This window comes from Plectropomus leopardus, chromosome 5 (assembly GCF_008729295.1).
Source record: "Plectropomus leopardus isolate mb chromosome 5, YSFRI_Pleo_2.0, whole genome shotgun sequence".
NCBI lineage: Eukaryota > Metazoa > Chordata > Actinopteri > Perciformes > Serranidae > Plectropomus > Plectropomus leopardus.
The window spans coordinates 1,947,589-1,968,346 of NC_056467.1; the positions used below are offsets into that span (position 1 = coordinate 1,947,589).

Here is a 20,758-nt window from a genome sequence, read left to right on the forward strand (position 1 = left end):
TTATACAGTCGTTATACTCCCTTTATTACGGTAGGGGAACCTCATTTCCGCTTTCCTTTCAAATTAAAAGCTCCTCAACTTAATCCGTGAAAAGACACACACACACGCACACAAACACACACGAACACACACACATGCACGCATGCACACACATGCACGCGTGCACACACACGCGCGCGCAGCATCTGGTTTCCCTGGCAGCGCGAGGAGGAGGAGCTCGAGCTCCACTTGTTCTGCCACATAGTCACACAGCACACAGCCGTCCGCGCTAACGGCGATAACGGTGAAAACAGGTAAATAAACGTGTTTCTGTCCTTAAAGCAGCTACATACATTTAAATGCCGCGACCTGAGGAGCTTAAATTAGCCTTTCCGTGAGCAGTGCGCTTTTTAAAGTCGTTTTTATAACGAGTTTTTGTGAGCATGCTAGCCCAGTGTGGCTAACTAGCTTGAGTTAATTTTTAGTTTAGTTAGCAGGAATATTCACAGCGAAAATCACTAAAAAGTACGTAAACCGTTTTCGTTATTTGTCACCATGTCCACGTTTTGAGAGTATTATTGTGTAGTTAAGACAAACTTAAACACATGATGCACGTTAAGCTAACATATGGGTTTAATAGCAACCAGATATAAGGATACATACAGATAAATCTTGCGTTGTAACTGTGTAATATGTGTGTTAATATGCTGCTTTAAGCTTTGATGAATAGAGTTGCATGTCACGAACAAAAAGAGGTCGTGTCGCCGTATGGTGGTGTCAGTGAAGGTCACAGTTCAGTGAAATGTTTGTATCAGAGCAAACTGTATGTTAACGTTAGTGTAGACACAACACACAGTCAGCGAAGTTAACACCGTCTCTAAGTGATAATAAACCACCTGTCAGCACTCTGTTATCCAGCTATAACGCCTGTTGATACCAGTGTGCTGCTTAACCCTTTGAAACCTGAGCAAGTTGGCTTGTTTTATTACAAAATTATGGGAAGAAGAAAAATGACCAAAAAATAAACAAGAAAAAAGTACAAGAAAATTACCTGAAAATTTGTATTTTTTTTTTTTTAAAAAAAAAAAGTAGAAAAAAAACATATATATCGTTATTATTATTGTTATTTTTGTGTTTTTATGTTAAGTGCCTTTCCTTGTATATATATTTGCATTATTTTGCCTTTTTATTATATATTTTTATGCAGTTGCTGCTCTCTTATTTGCTGCTGTAACAAAACAATTCCCTCACGCGATTAATAAAGTATTTCTATTCTAAACAAGACTTGGAAAAAGTGCTTAAAAAAAATGTATAATAATTCCTTAATATAATTTTCAATTATGATAATAAAAAAACACATTTTCCCTGGCTTTTTTTTTTTTTTTTACAAATAATTTTCTGTCTTTTAATATGTCTTTTAATTTTTTATTTTTTCATTTAATTTTAGTTTCTAATTTATTTTTTTTTCTGTCTTGATCCTGTTATTATTATCACTAACATGTTTCTATTTCTGATCTTCAGTTGAGTTCTGCCTTAACTCTTGTCTGGCTTTTATTCGACAATAACTATTTTATTAACTCTAGGATTTTCTGGCTCAGCTTTGCTTATTTTGTCAAAGCACTTTGTAAAGTGTGCTTTTTAAAATCTGCTATATTAAGTTATTATTATTATGATTGTTATTATTTTTTGCATTTTTTTTTCGGGGTGGCCAGCACCAACCCTTTACTGCATGTCATCCCCTCTCTCTCTTTCCTTTTCACGGCTGATAAATTACATTTTTCTCAGTTTTTTGAAAGAAATCAAACCAGTTTGCTCAGTGTTATAAGGTTTTAATTACTTGTGAAATGTGTCTAAAAGCAGCATAAGAAGAATGATCCAGGTTTCAAAGGGTTAAGCTGTCTAACAGACATTTCTTGCTGTATCTCACATACATCTGATAAAAGACGCTTTTAACTGGATAGCCTTAAAGTGATCTTCATCCCGAATTAATGGTTTCTCCTTTGTGACAGGGCCTGTGGCCATGGCTAAAGACCCGTTAGCTGAGGCAGGCTTTTATTTTGATGAACTCAACAAGCTGCGGGTCCTCGAGCCTGATGTCAGCCAGAAAACCTCCGAGCTGAAGGAGGAGTGTAAAGAATTTGTGGACAGTAAGTACTGATTTTTACTGTTTTTCCATTAAAGGGGGAGCACCACCTAAATAAAAAATTTCAATGTTATTTCTCTCAAAGCCAGAAACCAGAGATGTAAGCCTCAAACTTGTGATGTCAAAGGGTTTATAGTCATGAGCTGCTCCGTAATCCTTTAACAGTCACACTGAGAGGCATTTTTGGTAAAATTGTCTTCCTGACTCACACATTTAGCAACTTTTCATGTTTTTTGTTTCAGATACAGATATGCAAGTCAACCAGCGAGTTTACTTGGGTTTTTATTCTAGCATTAACTAACACGGTGTCATGAATTTTAAAAAAATATAATAATAATATAGACAGTATAATATGTTACCAAAATGCAACAGTTTTTTAAGAAGAAAACTTTTTCCTAGTATATTAAATTGTAAAAAGTGCCTTCAAACAACTAAAAAATAATTGAAAAAGAAAGAAAATTAAATTAATACAATTAAAAATAAATGAAGTAACAAAATCTGTGCAAAATGTACGGCAAAAAAAAGAAAAGGCAATGTAATATAATAAAATAGAATTTAATGCAATCAGACAAAATGCATCAGATAAAAACATCTGTAAGCAATTTGATTGCGAAAGAAATCAACTGTGTGGTTACAGTACCTCTTAAAGGGTTAATTGGAGACTTTTTTTTGTTTGTTGTTGTTTTAGCACTCTAGTTTTGGGATTTGGGGGAGAGTTGTTCATGTTTAGTTATATTTTTTAATTTTTCTTCGACCATAAAAACAACACCTGAAATGTGAAAATGGGCGGCGTTCCCCTTTAAACTGTCCCACGTTTCCACAAATGTGTTATTCTTTGCAGAAATCGGCCAGTTTCAGAAGATAGTGGGAGGTCTCATTGAGCTGGTGGATGAATTGGCAAAGGAAGCGGAGACAGAAAAGATGAAGGTAAGCTGAGCATTTAACCCTTTAAAACCTGAGCACATTTACTTGATTTCTTAAAATAAACATGAGAAGAAACCAACAGGCAACTTAAAAAGAAATGTCCCAAAATTGAGCAAGAAATTAGAAAAAGTCACAGGTAAATTACCTTTAAGTAAGCAATGTTAAAAAAAGAAAAGTAAAAAACACAAACGAGAAAATATATATGCAAAATATAATTATAATAATGATAAATGTCGTTTTCTGGATATTTTCCCCCCCTTTTTTTTTTAAAAATAATATCTAAAATAATCACCCCCAGCTAACCGTCAGGTCACTTCTTTGTCACCTTTTACTATTTTATTTATTTAGTTTTTGCAAATTTTGGGACAGTTCTTGCCAAGTTGCTCATTGTGTTTTTGAAAGAAATAATTCTCTCAGGTCCCAAAATTGTTTACCCCTTGAAACCTGGAGCAACACCACTTCCCTTTAGCTGTTTTCAGATGCCTTCATCAGCGTTTAAATCTCCGAACACTGAGCAACTTTGGCAATGAGCAGCTTAGTAATTAATGTTCCAAAATTGAGAGAAATTAGTAGATATAGAAAAACATTTTTTAAAAAGCTAGAAAAATATCTAGAGAAAAAGAAAAAAAAAAAATTTAAAATTATGTTACATAAATTTAATATTTTTATGTATTTATGTAATTATGTTTTTTATAGCTTTTTTTCCACCTTTTTTGTGCAATTTCTTTCAAAAACGGGAAAAGGGAAATGAGTAATTTGCTAAATAAATTAGTAGATTTAAAAAAATATTTTTTTGATAATCTAGGGAAAAATGTCTAGGGAAAAAGAAAAAAAATCAATATTTTTAATTATCACAGTTACATATTTAAAATTACGTCACAAAATTATAAATTAAAAAAAAAACACCTTTTCCAGTCCATTTCCATGTTATTTTTTACTCTTTTTTTTTGTTAAGTTTTTTCCCCACTAATTTTCAAGTAATTTTCTTGTCCTTTTTACTGATTTCCTGCTGCTATTCCTTCTCCCGTTGCCCTCCTCAGCTGTCTCTGGTGCTCTGTACTGTACAGTATGTGCCTCTGCTTGATCGTGGGAGCAACGCTTTAACAATCATCCTGTTATGTTTTTCTTCTTCTTCAGGCGATTGGAGCCAGAAACCTGCTGAAGTCAGTGGCAAAGCAGCGAGAGGCTCAGCAGCAGCAGCTTCAGGCGCTCATAGCTGAGAAGAAGATGCAGCTGGAGAGGTAAGAAGTGCGCCGGAGAACTTCGTAACCCACCAGCGCCGCGATGTGTGCCGGACGGTTTTCCAAACATGTAACTCAGGACACAAAATAGCACTTTGCTCTTGTAGCTGAATAAATGGTGCGAACGCAGATCATCAAAATGCCACATGTACCTGCAGCAGCTGTGTTGTGCTGTTTTATATTATAGTTGAAAGCTACGTTAAGGTTAATTAACCCTTAAACGCCTGGCTGACATCAGCGTTCTTGTGCTGCGTTCAGACGCCTTTCACGAACATTTAACTCTCGGAAACCTGAGAAAATTGACACCAAACAACATCAAACGTAGTGATTATTTAATACTATCAAAAAAACAAAACTGGAAAAATGCGCAGAAAACTACATTCATGTATCGTTTTTGTTTCTTATTTTAATTTTCTTGTTACTTTGAGCTCATTTCTTGCAAATGTCGTTTGGCTTATTTTCAGACGATTTAACTTTTTACTAATTGCAAATTTTTGGGCCATCAAGTTGCTCGTCTCTTCTTTTCCCGTTTTTTTTGGACAGAAAGAAAGCCGATTTGCTTAGTTTTTAAAGGATTTCAAGGCTGGACCTGAGTTATAGCTGGTGGGTTGAGATGTTTATGGTGTTGCCTGTTTCCAGTCCACTGACCTCCACAAGAGCTGTTAGTGCAGCGTCTGCCCGCCGTCTGTCGCTGTGTGATCGTCAGGTGATCGGCTCGTCTTGTTGGTCATCGTGGGTTGGGGCTCAGGAGGTGTTGCAGTTTGATCCTCAACAGGGTGAGAGACAGATTGAGAAATTATTAGAGGTAAAGAAATAATAATAATAATAATATGGAAAATGTCAAGAAAAAAATGATATTTACTTTTTTTTCTTCCCTTTTTCTTGGTAAATTTTAGTTTCTTGTAACTCATAATTTGGAACTTCTTCCTGTGTTTGAAAGAAATCAACACTTGTCAGAGGGTTAAAAATCTGTTTTCAGGGTGTCCTGCAGGTCCTTGAAAGTCATAAGTGCCTAAATTGTAAATAGGCCTTAAATGTCACTAAATAGTCTTAAATTTGAACTTATGAGGTCTTTGAGGTCAATTTTATTTAGTCAGAAAATTTATTTGTAAGAAAGTCCACATTTCCCATGATACAAATCTTTAAACCAACCACCAAACCTAATATTTGACTTTATACTTTAACGTAGCTGTTAGCAAAATGTAGTAACTCACTTTAACAACCAGATTCCTGCATAAAACCTGCCGTGAAAAGGTCTTAAAAAGCAGTAAATTGTAGGCGGAGCCTGTAATCTTTGCATGAGCTGTCATTCAAATTGTAAATATTCCCCTTTCAGTGCCTAAAGGTACTCATAATCTTCAATTCATTTTTAGTATTTTCACTCAACAATTCAACATTAGTGACTGAAAATTTGCCTGTTTTCATAATTTCAGATTTAACCTCTTCAGTAAGTCTGTTTAATTTCAAAGTGGAAGTAGGACAGCTCTACAAAATACATATTTAAATGGTTATTATTACTTTTATCAGCTGTTCAGTCGGCTCATGACCGTCATGCAACCGCTGATCCGTCGTTACAGTGGAGTTACGAGTACCCCTAGAGGTACTTTGGAGTATTGCCGGTAGTATGTGAGATACTTTGAAAAATGTTAATCAGAGAAAATAGTCATTCATAATTCCTAAAATAATTATATTGTTTAAAGTGCAAAGTATCAAAAAGATGCAGCTGAGTGCAGCTACAGTGCAGTCTGTGTTATCGCACCATGATGATTTTTCCATGAATAATTATGTATTTTAAACATTTGAAACAAAGCATTTCAGGGTTTTTTGTAGTTTAAAGTTTGTTATTTAGTAAATCAGATGCTGGTGGCACAGTGCTGTATTGTGCCTCTTTACATAGGTTTTTTCTTATTTATTTATTTATTTATTTATTTTTACAAAAAATGTGTTTGGGGAATACAATACTCAAAAATATTTCATTTTTCTGGGCTATAAAGTTTGGAACAGCAATTCAATAAAAACAGAAATCCATACTTCATTCAGTGACATAACAACTGAGTAGCTGTATGTTTTTGTAATCATTTAAGATCCAGCTAATGTAATGACATGATTTGGTGACTTGTGAAACCTGGATTGACATCACCTTTGTTATGATGTGTTCAGAGCCTTAGCGAATTGTTTTTCGGTTTGTTTTTTTTTGTAGAGCAACATGGCAAATTGCAAAAAAAATAGTAGATTTGGAAAATAATTTTTAAAAATAGGAAAAAATATAATATAATGACCAATATATATATAAAAAAATATTTTACAGAAATATTATTTTTTTATATATAATATTTTTTTTGCTTTTACTTTTCTTCTTTTTTTTTTTTTCTTTGGCAATTGTGGGTTCATTTCTTCCTAGGTTGCTCATTGCTTTCTTCACAGTTTTTTTTTTTAAAGAAATAAAAAATAAAACAAGCTCAGGTCTGAGAGGGTTAAAACAGTTTTTCATCAGCATTTGTATCTACTATTCTCGGCATTTTGGGACATTTCGTGCAGGCGATAAACTGTAATTCTGTCCTTGTTTCAGGTATCGTATCGAGTATGAAGCCTTGTCCAAAGTGGAGTCGGAGCAGAACGAGTTCATCGACCAGTTTATTCTGCAGAAGTGAGGACGTGACCGAGACAGCAGAAAATGTGACACTTCTGCACAACCACGTTTCCAGAGTGCCTGTCCCGCTTTCTCTTCGGAGAATTACTCTGCTGCGTTTCCGAAGCAATCCCAAAGCTCCGACATCATCGTCCTAAAAACATCTCCACCTCCTCGATCCTGATTTCTGACACGCTGGTGTGTGAAGCAGCAGCCGCTGCTGCCAGCAGGCGCCAGGATCCACGGTGTCGAGCTTTCACACCGAACGTCTCAACATCTCAGACCGACAATGAAGAAGACGGAGCTATTTATACAAAGGAATATTATTTATACTATTTATACCGAAGACCTGCTCTGTATATCTAGTTTTATGACTTTTTGTATCAATTGATATACTGCATGTGCATGAATCTGTACATATATTTAGGTTAAAAATAATAGAAGATGCTGATTTGATCATCTGTGTTATTTTTGACTTTAATTTCATTCCTCTGGTACAACCAGTGTGGGCTCACGGGGAATTCACTGTCCTCTTCTTTCTTTCTGTCTCTTATGTGTCTCATCGTCTTTCATGTGTTAATTTAGATGACAAATGGTTATACTTGAATAAATACTGTACTATTGCACAAAAAATGAGTCATTTTTAGGGTGCATCATAATAATGGGACCTATGACGTCATACAGATAATTCCAATAATGACATTTTTGGCCGAGTGCGCGCTGTTAATCAGACCACTGACCTATAATTACAGATGATTCATTTATTGAAAAGGAAACAATATACAGTCAACTCATTTCAATCTCAGAACAGTATTTACACTTTTTATAGACAGTGAACATTACAGTGAACTGAGAGTTCGTTTCATTACGATGGAGTTTTAGGGCCACATTGAGGAAAAATGTTTACTTTTGAGACTTTAAGAGTAAAGTAATATTATGAGAAAAAAGTTGTAATATTAAGAGAATAAAGCAGTAATTTTACAAGAAAAAAGGCGTAATTTATGAGAATAAAGTTGTATTTTTACGAGAAAGGGGATATTATATTATAGAAATAACAGAAACGACTTTATTCTCATAAAGTTACAACTTTTTTCTCGTAAAATTACGACTTTATTCTCCTAATATTACAAGTTTATTCTCAGAAACGTACAACATTTTTTTCCCGTAAAATTAGGACTTTTTTCTTGTAAAACTACAACTTTTTTGTTGATATACGACGACTTTTTTTGTAATATTATGTCTTTATTCTCAAAAACTTTCTTCCTTTAACATGGCCCTAATCCTCGCCATATTTCACAGTGTCGTCCTAACAGACACGACGAGTCCTCCTCTCATCAGAGTTGCTTCATCGCGGCTGTTCACAGACATCCACACATTAACGTGAACGAATATCAGCGAGCGTTCATGCCGCTCATCTTTGATGCAGCGCTGCAAAACACAACACAAGATCTTCCCGGTTCACTTCTTCTTATACTGTGAATCAAAGAGAGAATCACAAACGTCAGCGTGTGTTTATTTGCGCATTAAGTGAACATGGAAAAGGCCTCCGCGCTTACTTTATTAAGGATCCAGTCTGCATCTGCAAGAGCTCTTTGGATGATCATCTGTATCCTCTCTGGGTCGTCCTCATCCGAGTGGCTGGTGTAACCCTGGAAACCAACAGCAAAGCATCAGAGTAATAAAGTCCTTGATTTTAATGCTCTGAAGTGAGGCCTTAAAGCAGAAAGTGCTACGCTTTTTTCAGGTTAGGGAAACAGCACTTAACCCTTTGACACCTGGATCAGCATCAGTTTTCCTGTGCTGCATTCACATTTTTAAGCTATATGGCCCAATAAAAATTGCCAAAATTGATTTAATTTCTTTTGAAAACATAAAGGAAAAAAAGGCCAAACTTGGAAAGATTTTTTTTCCCATAAATACCAAAATATTTGTTAAAAAAGGGGGGAGAACTATTTAAAAAATACTCAAACAAAAGGTGGAAATGTCCAGAAAATTATATCTATAGCTATAAAAAATATATATTTAAAATTATGCTGCAGAAAAAATATAATACAGTTTATCAAATAAATAGTTTGTAGTTTATCATGACAAGTTTAAGAGGAGGATTTTTTTTAAATTAACAGATTTTAAAACGCAAAATTCATAAAATCCTGCTGTCCATGTCTTAGCATTTTTAAGAGCGTTAAACAATAATTGAAGTCATTTTAATACCAATTAAAAGTCTTATTTTTAGATTAATGAATTCAATGCCCTTAAAGGCTTTTTAAGGATCCGTGGTTACCTCGCCTTCTGTTCATTTACCCCAAAAAATCTTAAAAAGCCTTCTATCATCAGCACATCACTCACTTGTACGGGTCGACCCATATTGTTTTTTCAGGGTCAATACTGATTATTAATAGTTAATAAGTACGATAACCGATATTTGGAACCGATATGCCTTTGCAATAACAATGAAAATCTTTCTGTCAGTATTTCGAATTTGTAATATAACAAACTCAAACACAAAACTTTGTTTAAATGTCCTCAGCAAAACTTTAATCAAAGCTGAAACTTTCAACATCATAGTTCCCTGCAACTTTTATTTTATAAACTCGAGTGAAAAAGATAAATGAAAAATGATTAAATAAAATCGGCTCCCTGAGGGCTTTACAAAGTAAAAGTTCCTCCCATGATGACGCTTTCTTTCTCTGTTGACTCCTTGTCACTTGTTCAGAGGTGTAAAAATGTGTTTTCTGCAGGTATAATCTACGATGGAGACCATGTGAAGACCATTTCTGGTGTGGTAGTCGGTGCAGGTGACGCGCTCACCTGTCTGATGGCGTGTCGATAATGCTGCTGCATCGCCGTCGTCGGTAACTGCTTGCAGCATCTGAGGAGATGTCGATAGAGCTGAACAGGGGTCAGCTCGGCGCCGACTAAAGGCAGCATTTCTTCCTCCTCAGGTTAAACCGCTGCTGGTGAAAATGCAGATTAAATGTGAGTTTTGGGTTTGCTACAACATTTCAATATTTGCCAGAAAAAAATTCATAAACAAGTCATGTTTGATTAATCCTGTGGGACGAGTTCGCAAAAGTCAGCACAAATAATATAAATGAGTATCACACTGATCCCTAAAAATGAATTTTAAAAAATAGCCCCCTGAGATTTAATAAAGTTTTTTAAATTCATTTAATCGGCGAGTATTGAAATAAAACACAAATACAGATAATCGACAAAAGTCAAACATAAATTCAGTCAGACGAAGAATTAAAGTACATTTTTCTCCTACATGTAGCTGCACAGGATCCGTATTTCAGACCTCTCTGATAAAAAAAAATATACAAATGCTCCACCTTAGCTCTTCAGTCATGGAAAATCTGTCATTTTCCATGACTGCATTTCACAATCAAATTTCCAGGCCTGTAAGAGCTAAATTAGTGAAAATCATCAAAAGAAATTTTTTTTTTAAAAAGTTATGGAAATTGTGCTATGTGTCATGAATTTTTTCTGTTCCGTCTCTCTCTTCATGTATGCCAGCTACCTAAAATTATGTTTGAATAGTTTGAATCTGAAATGTCATCAAGGGTCCTTGAAAAGTTTTGAAATTTTGTCCATGAAAATGTGAGGGTTTTGATGTTTCCCCAAATGGCCAAACGACCAAAAAAACACTAAACTGACTTTAGTTTAGTGAATTTTCACCCTCAGATGTATTTCCTCTCCGTGTCTGTTCTCAGGCTCTGTATTTTTATAATGTGCAGTCTTTTTTTTAACATGTAATTCAAATAAAACATGAAACTTCAGATAGCACCAAACATGATCGCATGAGCTAAATACAAAGCTGATATGATGGTATATGGTATATTATACATAATATAATCTGTCGACCTCTATTATTTACTTCAGTCTTTACTTTAGTGTCTATTTTACTATGTATATATATTTTTATAGAAATATAGAAGGCTAAAGAACCATAACGAGCTCTAAAAATAACAGTTTTGGGGTTTTTTTAATCTACTAAAAAGTGTTATAAATGATCTGACGTCAGACGATGATGTTTCATGACATTGTTTCATTTTTTTAAACACGCTGTTATTTTAATATGCGTCACGCGCCGCTGACGTTTCCGTCCTGATCCTGAGGCGACCTGAGCTGGTGGCTCTGCAGGTTAATCTGACGCGCTCTCATCAGCTGATGCAGATAAATAATCTACAGTAAAATATAAACTGCAAAATAACGAGCAAATACTGAACTCACTGTGAAGCGCAGTGAAGTCAGTCTGCATCTTAAACCTCCTCCGAGTCCAGGGATGATTTGAAATGTCTGAGTCACATCATTATCAAACCAACCTTCTGTGTACGGAAGTGCTTCTTCTTCATGTGTTTCCCTCCTCTTCCTCTTTCAGTCATATTTCGGGTTGCAGCTGTTTGTAAAGTGCACAGCGTCACCTGCTGACGCGGAGTATGTGGCGTGAGATATTGTCACCGGATTAATTCCCATCATTAGGTCAATAAATGAATAATAAAATGGTAGTATTAATAATAAAAAAAAAACTTAACTCATCTGTCTCATTACAGATAGTGGTTGTATTCCACTACTGCTATCTGTGTGTCCTGTATGTACGGAGTCATATGAGTGCCATGAAATAAATAAATAAATACATAAATAAATCTATGGGGAAAATTAAGAAAATAGACACTGGAATAAAAGTAGGGATGAATAAAAGAATAATATTAAAATGGAAAATAGAAAGAAAAATCAAATAAAATCTAAAATAATAATTATAAACATATTTATTTTGATGTTGTTCAACAGAGCTTAAAAAAATCATGCTATAGTATGTCATCCAAAATAGCATTGAAAAGTTATAGTATAGCATGTTGTCCAAAATACCATAAAAATGTGAAACGAGAAAAAAAGTTGTAATTTTACAAGAAAAAAGTTGCAATTTTCTGAGAATAAAGTCTTAATTTTATGAAAAAACAAAAAGTCTTAATTTTCTAAGGATAAAATTTTGATTTTATGAAGAAAAGTCCTAATTTTAGGAGAATAAAGTCTTTTTTATGAGAAAGGGGATATTTTAGTACAGAAATAAGCAGCAAACTTTAAAACAGGCAGGAGCACAGGTAACCTGTTGACCTTTTTCCAGCCTGTTTAATAGTTTGTTGATAATGTGTTTATTATCGTGATGTAATATGCCCTTTCTCGTACAAGTGCGACTTTATTCTCGAAAAATTCTGATTTTTTTTCTTGTAAAATTACTACTTTAGTCTTGTAATATTCCGACTTTATTTTGATAAAATTATGACTTTTTTCTCATAAAATTACAACTTTATTCTTATAAAATTAGGACTTTATTTTGTAATATTACAAGTTCATGCTCACAAAATTCTGACTTTTTTCTTGTAAAACTCAATTTTCGTAATATTATGGCTCAAAAAATTCTAAAAAAAAAATCCTCAAAACTCCACTGTGATATCGCACAATAATGTTTTTCTGCAGGCAAACCTGCAGCTAACAGCGCCCTGGTTCCTTCATCAAAAAGCTTGTGGGATTTTTCCATTGGATTTCGAATCATTGCCGAAAGGTTTATGATACTCGCAAGTTTTGTTCAGCAGGATGATCTTCACAAAAGAACACCACTTTTAACAGCCTAAATGCAATTATCACAGAAAAGCTAATGATAGGCAATAAACAAACCACTCTTTTTTCAAGATACATAAACGCTTCAGAGTTCAAATTGGGGTATTTACTGACACACAGTTGTAGAACAAAAGATAAAAGTTTCGTCTTTTAGGACTCATTCCGGAGTTTTTCAATTCACTTAAAATTAATAACACGAGATATTTAATTGAACTAGTTTGATCAGTATTTATTGGAATATCAGACACTTGGACACTACGAAGCTGTACAGTACAGTCAAGCTGAAAGATTTCCAAAATATGTGTTTAAAAGAGAATGAATAAGTGGTCATGATATATAACCCCCCCCCAACAAAAACAACAGAAACATCGTAAATACACTGTAAACAACATGTGAGCATACTTCCAGTTACAATAATTTTTCTTTGGTTTTTTTCCAAGTGCTCAGTGTTTTTGTACTTCGCTCGGGAAGAGACACGGAGGGAAATAAATTAAAGTCTGAAGAGATGATACAGAGATTTTGATAAAGTTGCACACTTGGGTCAGTTTTTATTATTTGCCGCTTGCTTGGCCATTTGGGAAACAACAACAACGATGATTAAGAGTCATAGTGGTCCAAAGTGCGGGACCTGGGCAGGGACATGGAGGGGAACGTCTATCAAATGATAAATAAAACAAGAACTAGAGAAGTACAAGAATAAAGGAACGAAGAACTGAAGAATTAAAGTACATTTTTCTCCTACATGTACCTGTACAAGCTCAGTTTTGGACCTCTCTGATACGAAATTATACAAATTCTCCACCACAGCTCTTCAGTCATGGTTCCCACAGTCATGGAAAACCTGTCATTTTCCATGACTGAATTTCACAATCAAATTTCCAGGCCTGTGAGAGCTATGGACTTGAAATTGACTGAAATTTTTCCGCTCCGTCTCTCTCCTCATGTTTGCCAGCTACCTGAAATTATGTTTGAACAGTTTTAATCTGAAATGTTTGAAAAATGAAGTGTGACAAAAAGGAAAACAAAAAAGTTATTAAGGGTCCTTGAAAAGTTTAGAAATTTTGTCCATGAAAATGTGAAGGTTTTGCTGTTTCCCCAAATTTCACCCTCAGATGTATTTCCTCTCCGTGTCCGTTCTCAGGCTCTGTATTTTTGTAATGTGCAGTCCTTTTTTTAACATGTAATTCAAATAAAACATGAAACTTCAGATAGCACCAAACACGATTGCATGAGCATGATGTGTCCTTTAAGGCAGGTTTCCATACTGTTTTGCGCAAAACTTAAGCAATATTTTCGAAATGTGATGTTCTGCGACTTCTCTGGCGATAACATTTCAAGAAGCATGCTGATGGATGTTCAAAACGTTAGCAGGTTTATTTCTGTTGCAGCCACAACATTCACCATCATTATTTCCAATCGAAGGCGCCGTAGGCGTGTTATGAGAGTGATAATGGGAAGGCGGGCCCCTTATACGTGCAAACGGCCATGTAAGAGGGATTTCTGAGAGCTGATAGTCCACGAAAGGAACTGCGGATTTAAAACTTCCGGATGATCCGCGCAACTTTCTCAGTTATGTGATGCAATAACAGCTCTTGCAGCTGCTGCTGCATCATGAGGGAGCCAGTTCCTGCTGACAAGCACAAAGACATAGCATCATGTGACCTCGAAAAGCCAAAAGAAGTGTTTCCATTGCAGTTTTGCAAAATCTGGCATTTTTGAATCACCTGAAATGCTACCTCATGTGAATGTAAACACTTTTTTTGCGATAAATGGGAGTGTTTGAATTATTTTAAATTCACAATTTCAATTTGCACAGTTTGAAGGTTAATGGAAACCCGCCTGGAGGCATGCAGACACAAAAAGAATAATGATACAGTTATTAATCTACTTGGCTTTCATACATTTATATAATTACATTGCATATATTGCTAAAGATAATAAAGTTAGTATAAAATGATTAAGGCTTATTCCAACTGAGATTTTTACGATTTTTGAGATTATATTATGGAAGTATAAAAAATACCAAATTTTGGTAGACAATCATGATAAAGCTTAATTTACAACTATCAACATGTTTAAAAAAAACAATCTAGCTTCAACAGTGATTTTATTTTCATATACAGGAAGTGAATTTTGTGGGACTGTCTCCCAAATTCTCTTTACCAACAAAGATACGGGACAAAAACTAGCTCGAACAAACCGCTTCCTCCCAGCGTTCACTCCTCCAGGCACATCATGTATTCTTCTGTGAAACCATTTGTCCTCAGTTTTGGGAAAAATAGAGCAACATAAACACTGTTTGCATTTGTTTTTCTCGGGGGGGGGGCAGTGTTTTATGGACCAAAAGTCCTAAAACGCCGACGCAGACAGACTGGTAGCACCCAGCGTAGAACAAACATGCATGTCCGCTCCGATAAGTGCTAAAGTATCGCATGCGCCTTGTTCCCAAAACATTTCTGTCTTGGGGGAATATCAGACGCGCAGGATGCTGCTGAATGTTGCTCAGTCTCTTCGCCCTCCTCACTGCCGTCCTGGCTTTGTCCCGACGTCTGAGGTAAAACAGGCATATGTTGATTTATAAGATGACTCTTCATCGCTCTGCATCATTGGTCGCCGCACGGCTGGCGGCGGAACAGATCAGAATTGATGTTCTGTCCTTTTAGCAGCAATGAGTACAATGAAATAAATTCCCACATGAGAGGTTGTTTTCGGTGCACAGAAAAGAGACCAGGTCTGGGATGACGTTAGGGAGGGCCTTGAGATTTGAAAAGCGCGGCGAGCGAAACCTATCGCTCAGACTTGACCTTGTAGCGCAGGACAAGGTAGGTGGCCAGCCGCAGGATGATGAAGAAGATGCCCAGGACGATGAAGTCCATGTAGAGTTTTGCATCCTCCACATCCAACAGCTGCAGAACCTCTTCGGGCTTTTGGAACTTGCACACCTTCCCCGGACACTCCAGCTCTGAACGGTTCATCCCGTAGATGGACAGGATCACCCCTTCAAAGCCGTACCTGCAGAAGAGCAACACTTTGTCGTCACATATTCTTCTGCATCTACATATTACGCTCTAGGTGTCCTTCTCCGTCCGCTGTTTACGCTCTGTGACGTCAGCACAAGCACATGGCGGGAATACGCTGCAGGTGCTTTTGTTTAGGCAACAACAGCACACGGCAACCAACGCTAGGACGTCAGCAAACACACATGCTGGCACAGATAGTTAGGTTTAGGCAGAAGAGGCACATGGTAAGGTGTAGAAAAAAAACAGGAAGCAAACACCAGACTCACGCATGAAAGTCTGGGTTTGTTGGATTCATCTAGCGCTCCTACCCCCTGGCTGGTAAGAGATACAAATGCTGAGCCAAAGTCATCTGGTTTTGGGGAGAAGCTCAGTAAAGCATCTTTATTCTCAGTCAAAATGGCTCAAACTTTAAACAAGACTACAAATTCTTCAACGCCACTAATAGCTCATACAGGTCACAATATTAACCGTGGTCCATGATAGGAAAGTTTTGGATGAAATAAGCAAAATACTGAAAATGTTGTTAATCCCAGAACCTCATAATGAGGTAAATATGTAACTGCGTCCAATGTGTGGTCACCCCAAAGAAAACATCCGTGAGGTCAGGAGAATTAGCCATTAGCTCGTCCCTTTCAGGATTTTGTAATGTTGCAGTCACAACAACAAACATAATCCCTTGAATTTAGTACAATTGTGTAATTTTGTCCAACCACAGCAACAGAAACTTTTAGTGTTTAAAATGAGTAAAATCACATTTCATTGTAGAGCTGCATGCAGTGTTTTCACTCAGCCTCACTGTCTCTGTTTATCAAGAGAAATGTCTCGTTTTCTTACATGATGCCGCTGCTGATGCCAAAAAACATGAAATTGAGTTATTTTCCGTGTACTACATGCAAAGTGGGATTTTGATTTTGATTTTTTTCACATTCTGGGACATGACAACGATTAGCACAAGTGCTGATTTTGAGGCATGTTTATTTTTTTTGTGTTGTGTCCTAATTTAGCACCTTCAAAGACAAAAATGTCCTCTTCCTAAAACTGCCATTAAAATACTAGTAAGTATTAATTTTCACTTTTACTGACAGATCTTTTAACAAACGTGAGTCCTAATCATAACTACCAAATATTCGTTAATTTTCAAAATCTTCAACTGTTTAAATGCCAGGTTTTGAGTATGATGCTACTTTGGTTTTAAACGAAAAAAACCCACAAAAAAATTTCCATATACAATATTCTAGGTGACATTTTCATTAAATTTATGACATATTATACTATGATTTTTTAATTATTTTTTTTTGGCATACTATGCTGAGTTTAAGTCTGTTGAGTTGAATACATTACTTCTTTCTAGTAGTGTATTATTTTGCATAACTGCTGACAAAAAAACGCTGATTCTGTTACACACCTCACGTAAGACACATAGGAGCTCCACTGCAGGTATTTGGGGATCGTGTCGAAGTTCACAAAGAATCCGGAGAAAAGCAGCACTGGGATGGCTGTGACGGGTCCAACAAAAGTGGCTACCTGTACCAGAACGCAGAGGAAATATTTGGTCATGTATGCATTACACGAACTATGAAATGTTATTTCTAACTGTGCAAAGATGCAGCACCTGCAGAGAGGTGGACGCAGCCCCAACCAGGAGGCCGAGCGACTGGGCTACCAGGGCGGTGCAGGTGGACAGGGCGATGAAGAGAAGGTAGCGGCTGGCTTCAGGAGGCTGCTCGGTCATCCAGTACACGATGCTGCAGTACATGATGGGGCAGATCACCTAAAATAACAACTTTATTAACTTTTATTCATTAAAGGAACAGTTCACCCCAAAATTAGACTTTGGTTTACCCGTGAAGCCGGGTCCCCCAAAAAACACACACAGGCCTTAATATTCTATCTCAGCTGGATCACAAATAAACTACTTTTATTCCAATAAAGGAATCTTTGAAATCTTCTTCGAAATTAAAATCTATTTTTATGTACAAGGACAAACAAAACATAATAAAGTTGCCTTGTTTTAATGTCTACCAGGACTGAGAGAGCCAGATTACACATGTATGATGTAGGCGTGTTATGCGAGCGATAACTGAAAGGCGAGCCCCTCATACATGGGAGCGGCCACGTATGAGGGATTTCTGCGAGCTGACAGTCCACGATTTCACAGAGGAATTGTTAATTCAGAGCTTATGTGATGCAATAACAGCTCTTATAGCTCCTGCTGCATCACGAGGGAGCCAGTTCCTACTGACAAGCACAGAGACGTAGCATCATGTGACCTAGAAAAGCCAAAAAAGATGTTTCCATTGCAGTTTTGTGAAATATGGCTTTTACGAATTGCCTCATTTCCATATTTTATATTCACAATTTCAAATTGCACAATTTGAGGGTTAATGGAAACATTGCTAGAGATGTGGACACAAAAAGAATAATGATACAGTCATTAAACTCTTTGACTTCATTACATTTATATAAGTACATTGCATATATGTGTGTGTATATAAATATATTTTTGCTGAGAAGGTTATCATAGCATGAAATTACAACCCTAGTTTGGGGTCAACTGTTCCTTTAAGGTTAGCAACAAAAAGACGTTTTACTTATGTTTTCCTCTAAAATGGGCATTGAGTGTAGAAGTAAAGAATATCAGATATAAAACCAGACTTATCTGCCTGAATACAGAAACACTTTAAACAGCATGTACACATTTTTGTATTATTTATGGTTAAAATTGCGTTTAGTTCTAATGAAGCTAGTCTCCGAAAAATGTAGGAATTCTGGCCATGTGTAATCCCGGCTGGTACACACTGGAGGATAATCGGGTCGATTTTGGGCCAGATTCGCCCTTTACAACAATCAGGGGGGGCGTTCCCAATTCGAGCTGGTCGGAACCGATTATCTGCCCAAAATGGCTAAGTGTGAGGTGTTATCTAAATAATCTTAATGTTACCGACTGTGTCGGAGCCTCTCCGATCTCAAATACGACTGTCGGCTCCAACGGAGTACTAACAGCCAATGAGAGCGAGGAGAGCGGGAAGCGTCACCAAACGGATATTGCGTACATGTACAGCTCAAAAACACGGCGGGCAACAACAGGACTTCTGTCTCCCGCTGCTGCAGGATGTCTAATCCACGCTCACCCCATTTTCTCCGCCATGACTTGATGCACAACTTTTTCTGTGTTTTGGTTTTTCATACACAGGTGCAGCCAGCTTTTCTTCCAAAGTCACGTTTGATCACGCGAGATTCTACGAGATCCCAAATCTGTGGGATCACCACTGTGAAATCTGAACTACAAACGGCGAGTGTGCAGTCTCACGATGTCGCCAAATAGTCGAGTGTGCATTAAAAACATTAAAAATCGTTTAAATCTGTCATTATGTCTGTGGTCTCCCATGTTTGAACATTCGGTTAAGATTTGAAAATCCTCCGGTGTGTTCCAGCTTTAACACTAGAGGGCAGTAACGTCTGCGTGTCTGTGACGCCGCCAGCTCACCTGGAAGGGGATGTCCGCCATGGTCTTGGCCAGGTAGTAGGCTTTCAGGCTGTACCAGTAGTTCAGATGCTCCCTCAGGAACACGGACATCTCCAGAGGAACTAACAGAAACATTCACATACATCCGTCAAAATCAACTCACAACACGTCGGGCTTTGAAACTGGACGTCGCACGACGGTACGGACAAAGAAACAGAATAAACATGAGTCGGTGTGCTCCCTTCGAGCAGACTCACAGGTTAACACGGTTGGCATGAGCGCTCCAAACATGAGGAAGAGCATGGAGAAGAAGAGGAAGCCGGTGTTGTTGAAGACCTTGCTGGCATCGTTGCCGATGTTCAGGTAGAGTAACCCGATCAGCACGCCGATGGCGATGTGGGACATCAGTCTGAGGTGGGTCAGAACCTGAGAGCACGACAGGAGGAGGATTAACTGCGTTAACTCGTTGTTTTAGGTAACGTAACTTTGTTTTAAGGTGACTTAACCCTTTAACACCTGAGTCGACATCAGTGTTTTTGTGCTCTGTTCAGGCGCCGTTTATGAGCATTTAAACCTCTGAAACCTGAGAAAAAAGGTTTTATTTTTTTCCAAATCAGGGGAGGAAATAAAATGAGTAACTTGACAAGAAATGTAAAAAAATTAATTAAGTAAATAAATAAATAAAAACAGTAAAAGGTGACAAAAAGATGACCTGAAAATTAGCTGGGCAGGCAAGATGAAATATTATACTAATTAAAAATATTTAATCATGAAATAAAAAAAATATTATTATAAAAAAACATATCTATCTATCTATCTATCTGTCTATCTATCTCTCTCTCTCTCTCTCTCTCTATTCTCTCTCTCTATGTATATATATATAAGCACATTTACACTTGTTTTTGATTTTTACTTTTTTGTCTGCATGAGTGTGTGCTTATTTTCAGACAATTTTCTTGTAACTTTTCATTTTTAGACTTCTTCCTTTTAACAGATAATGTTTTTAAAAACTTTTTAACTAAATTAATTACTTATTTTTTGGATTATTTTTAGATATTTCTCTATTATTTAAAAAAACTAATTTCTTGCTATATTGTCTTTTGCTTATTTTCAGATATTTTCCTAATATTTTTTCCTAATTCCTTTCTAGTCTTTCTTTTAACTTTTTACTGATTTTTTGCTAATGTTCTTTGCTTATTTTCAGATAATTTTCTTGGAACGTCTTACATGTACAAGTACATTCTCTCTAATCTTTGGGCCATTTCCTATTGAGTTCATCATAATCTTCTTTGCATATTAATTTTAAAAAATCAAGCCAACCAGCAACCATTTGCTCAGACAGAACATGACTTTTCTGTGTGTTTGTAACCGCTGTAATATTAAAACATTATGTTTTTACCCACCTGGTCTCGACATATAGTTATGAAGGTTCTCTTGAAGAGGATACAGAACTGCGTCAGTGTGCTTGTGGCAAACGTATGGCTCTCTATGTGTCCGGCATCCTGCAGAAACAAGGAGCAGATTATCCCACAACTTTTAAACATTTGTCTTTGCTTATACCCAAAATCACAAAAGTGCAGCACAATAATACAGTCTGCCGTCAGGGCTGAAATAACAGCTGGGCAGAAATGTTGCACCAGACACCAGGTGATTATATGATGATAAATCTATTTATTTTGTCAAAATATTATGGGATTTTTTTGCAGAGTTAGATGACACGACTGATACCTGCACTGT

At 36.5% G+C, this 20,758-nt stretch overlaps 2 protein-coding genes across 2 annotated transcripts in view; one reads left to right on the forward strand and one right to left on the reverse strand.

Moving 5' to 3' along the window:
* Window positions 1-230: 230 nt before the first annotated feature.
* On the forward strand, window positions 231-7,549 carry ift20 (intraflagellar transport 20 homolog (Chlamydomonas)). Its single transcript, XM_042487077.1, has 5 exons — window positions 231-293; window positions 1,989-2,126; window positions 2,964-3,049; window positions 4,184-4,287; window positions 6,857-7,549. The coding sequence occupies exons 2-5, from the start codon at window positions 2,000-2,002 to the stop codon at window positions 6,936-6,938; spliced, it is 399 nt and encodes a 132-aa protein (XP_042343011.1). The 5' UTR covers window positions 231-293; window positions 1,989-1,999; the 3' UTR covers window positions 6,939-7,549.
* A 7,708-nt stretch (window positions 7,550-15,257) lies between these two features.
* LOC121943567 (ATP-binding cassette sub-family G member 4-like) overlaps window positions 15,258-20,758 on the reverse strand; it is a 28,303-nt gene continuing 22,802 nt past the window's right edge. The window contains exons 10-15 of the mRNA XM_042487117.1: window positions 20,425-20,523; window positions 19,279-19,447; window positions 19,043-19,143; window positions 17,168-17,326; window positions 16,961-17,079; window positions 15,258-15,547 (exon numbers count right to left, since the gene is read on the reverse strand). Coding sequence (XP_042343051.1) covers window positions 15,322-15,547; window positions 16,961-17,079; window positions 17,168-17,326; window positions 19,043-19,143; window positions 19,279-19,447; window positions 20,425-20,523 — 873 coding nt within the window. The 3' untranslated portion in view covers window positions 15,258-15,321. The remainder of the gene's footprint in view (window positions 15,548-16,960; window positions 17,080-17,167; window positions 17,327-19,042; window positions 19,144-19,278; window positions 19,448-20,424; window positions 20,524-20,758) is intronic.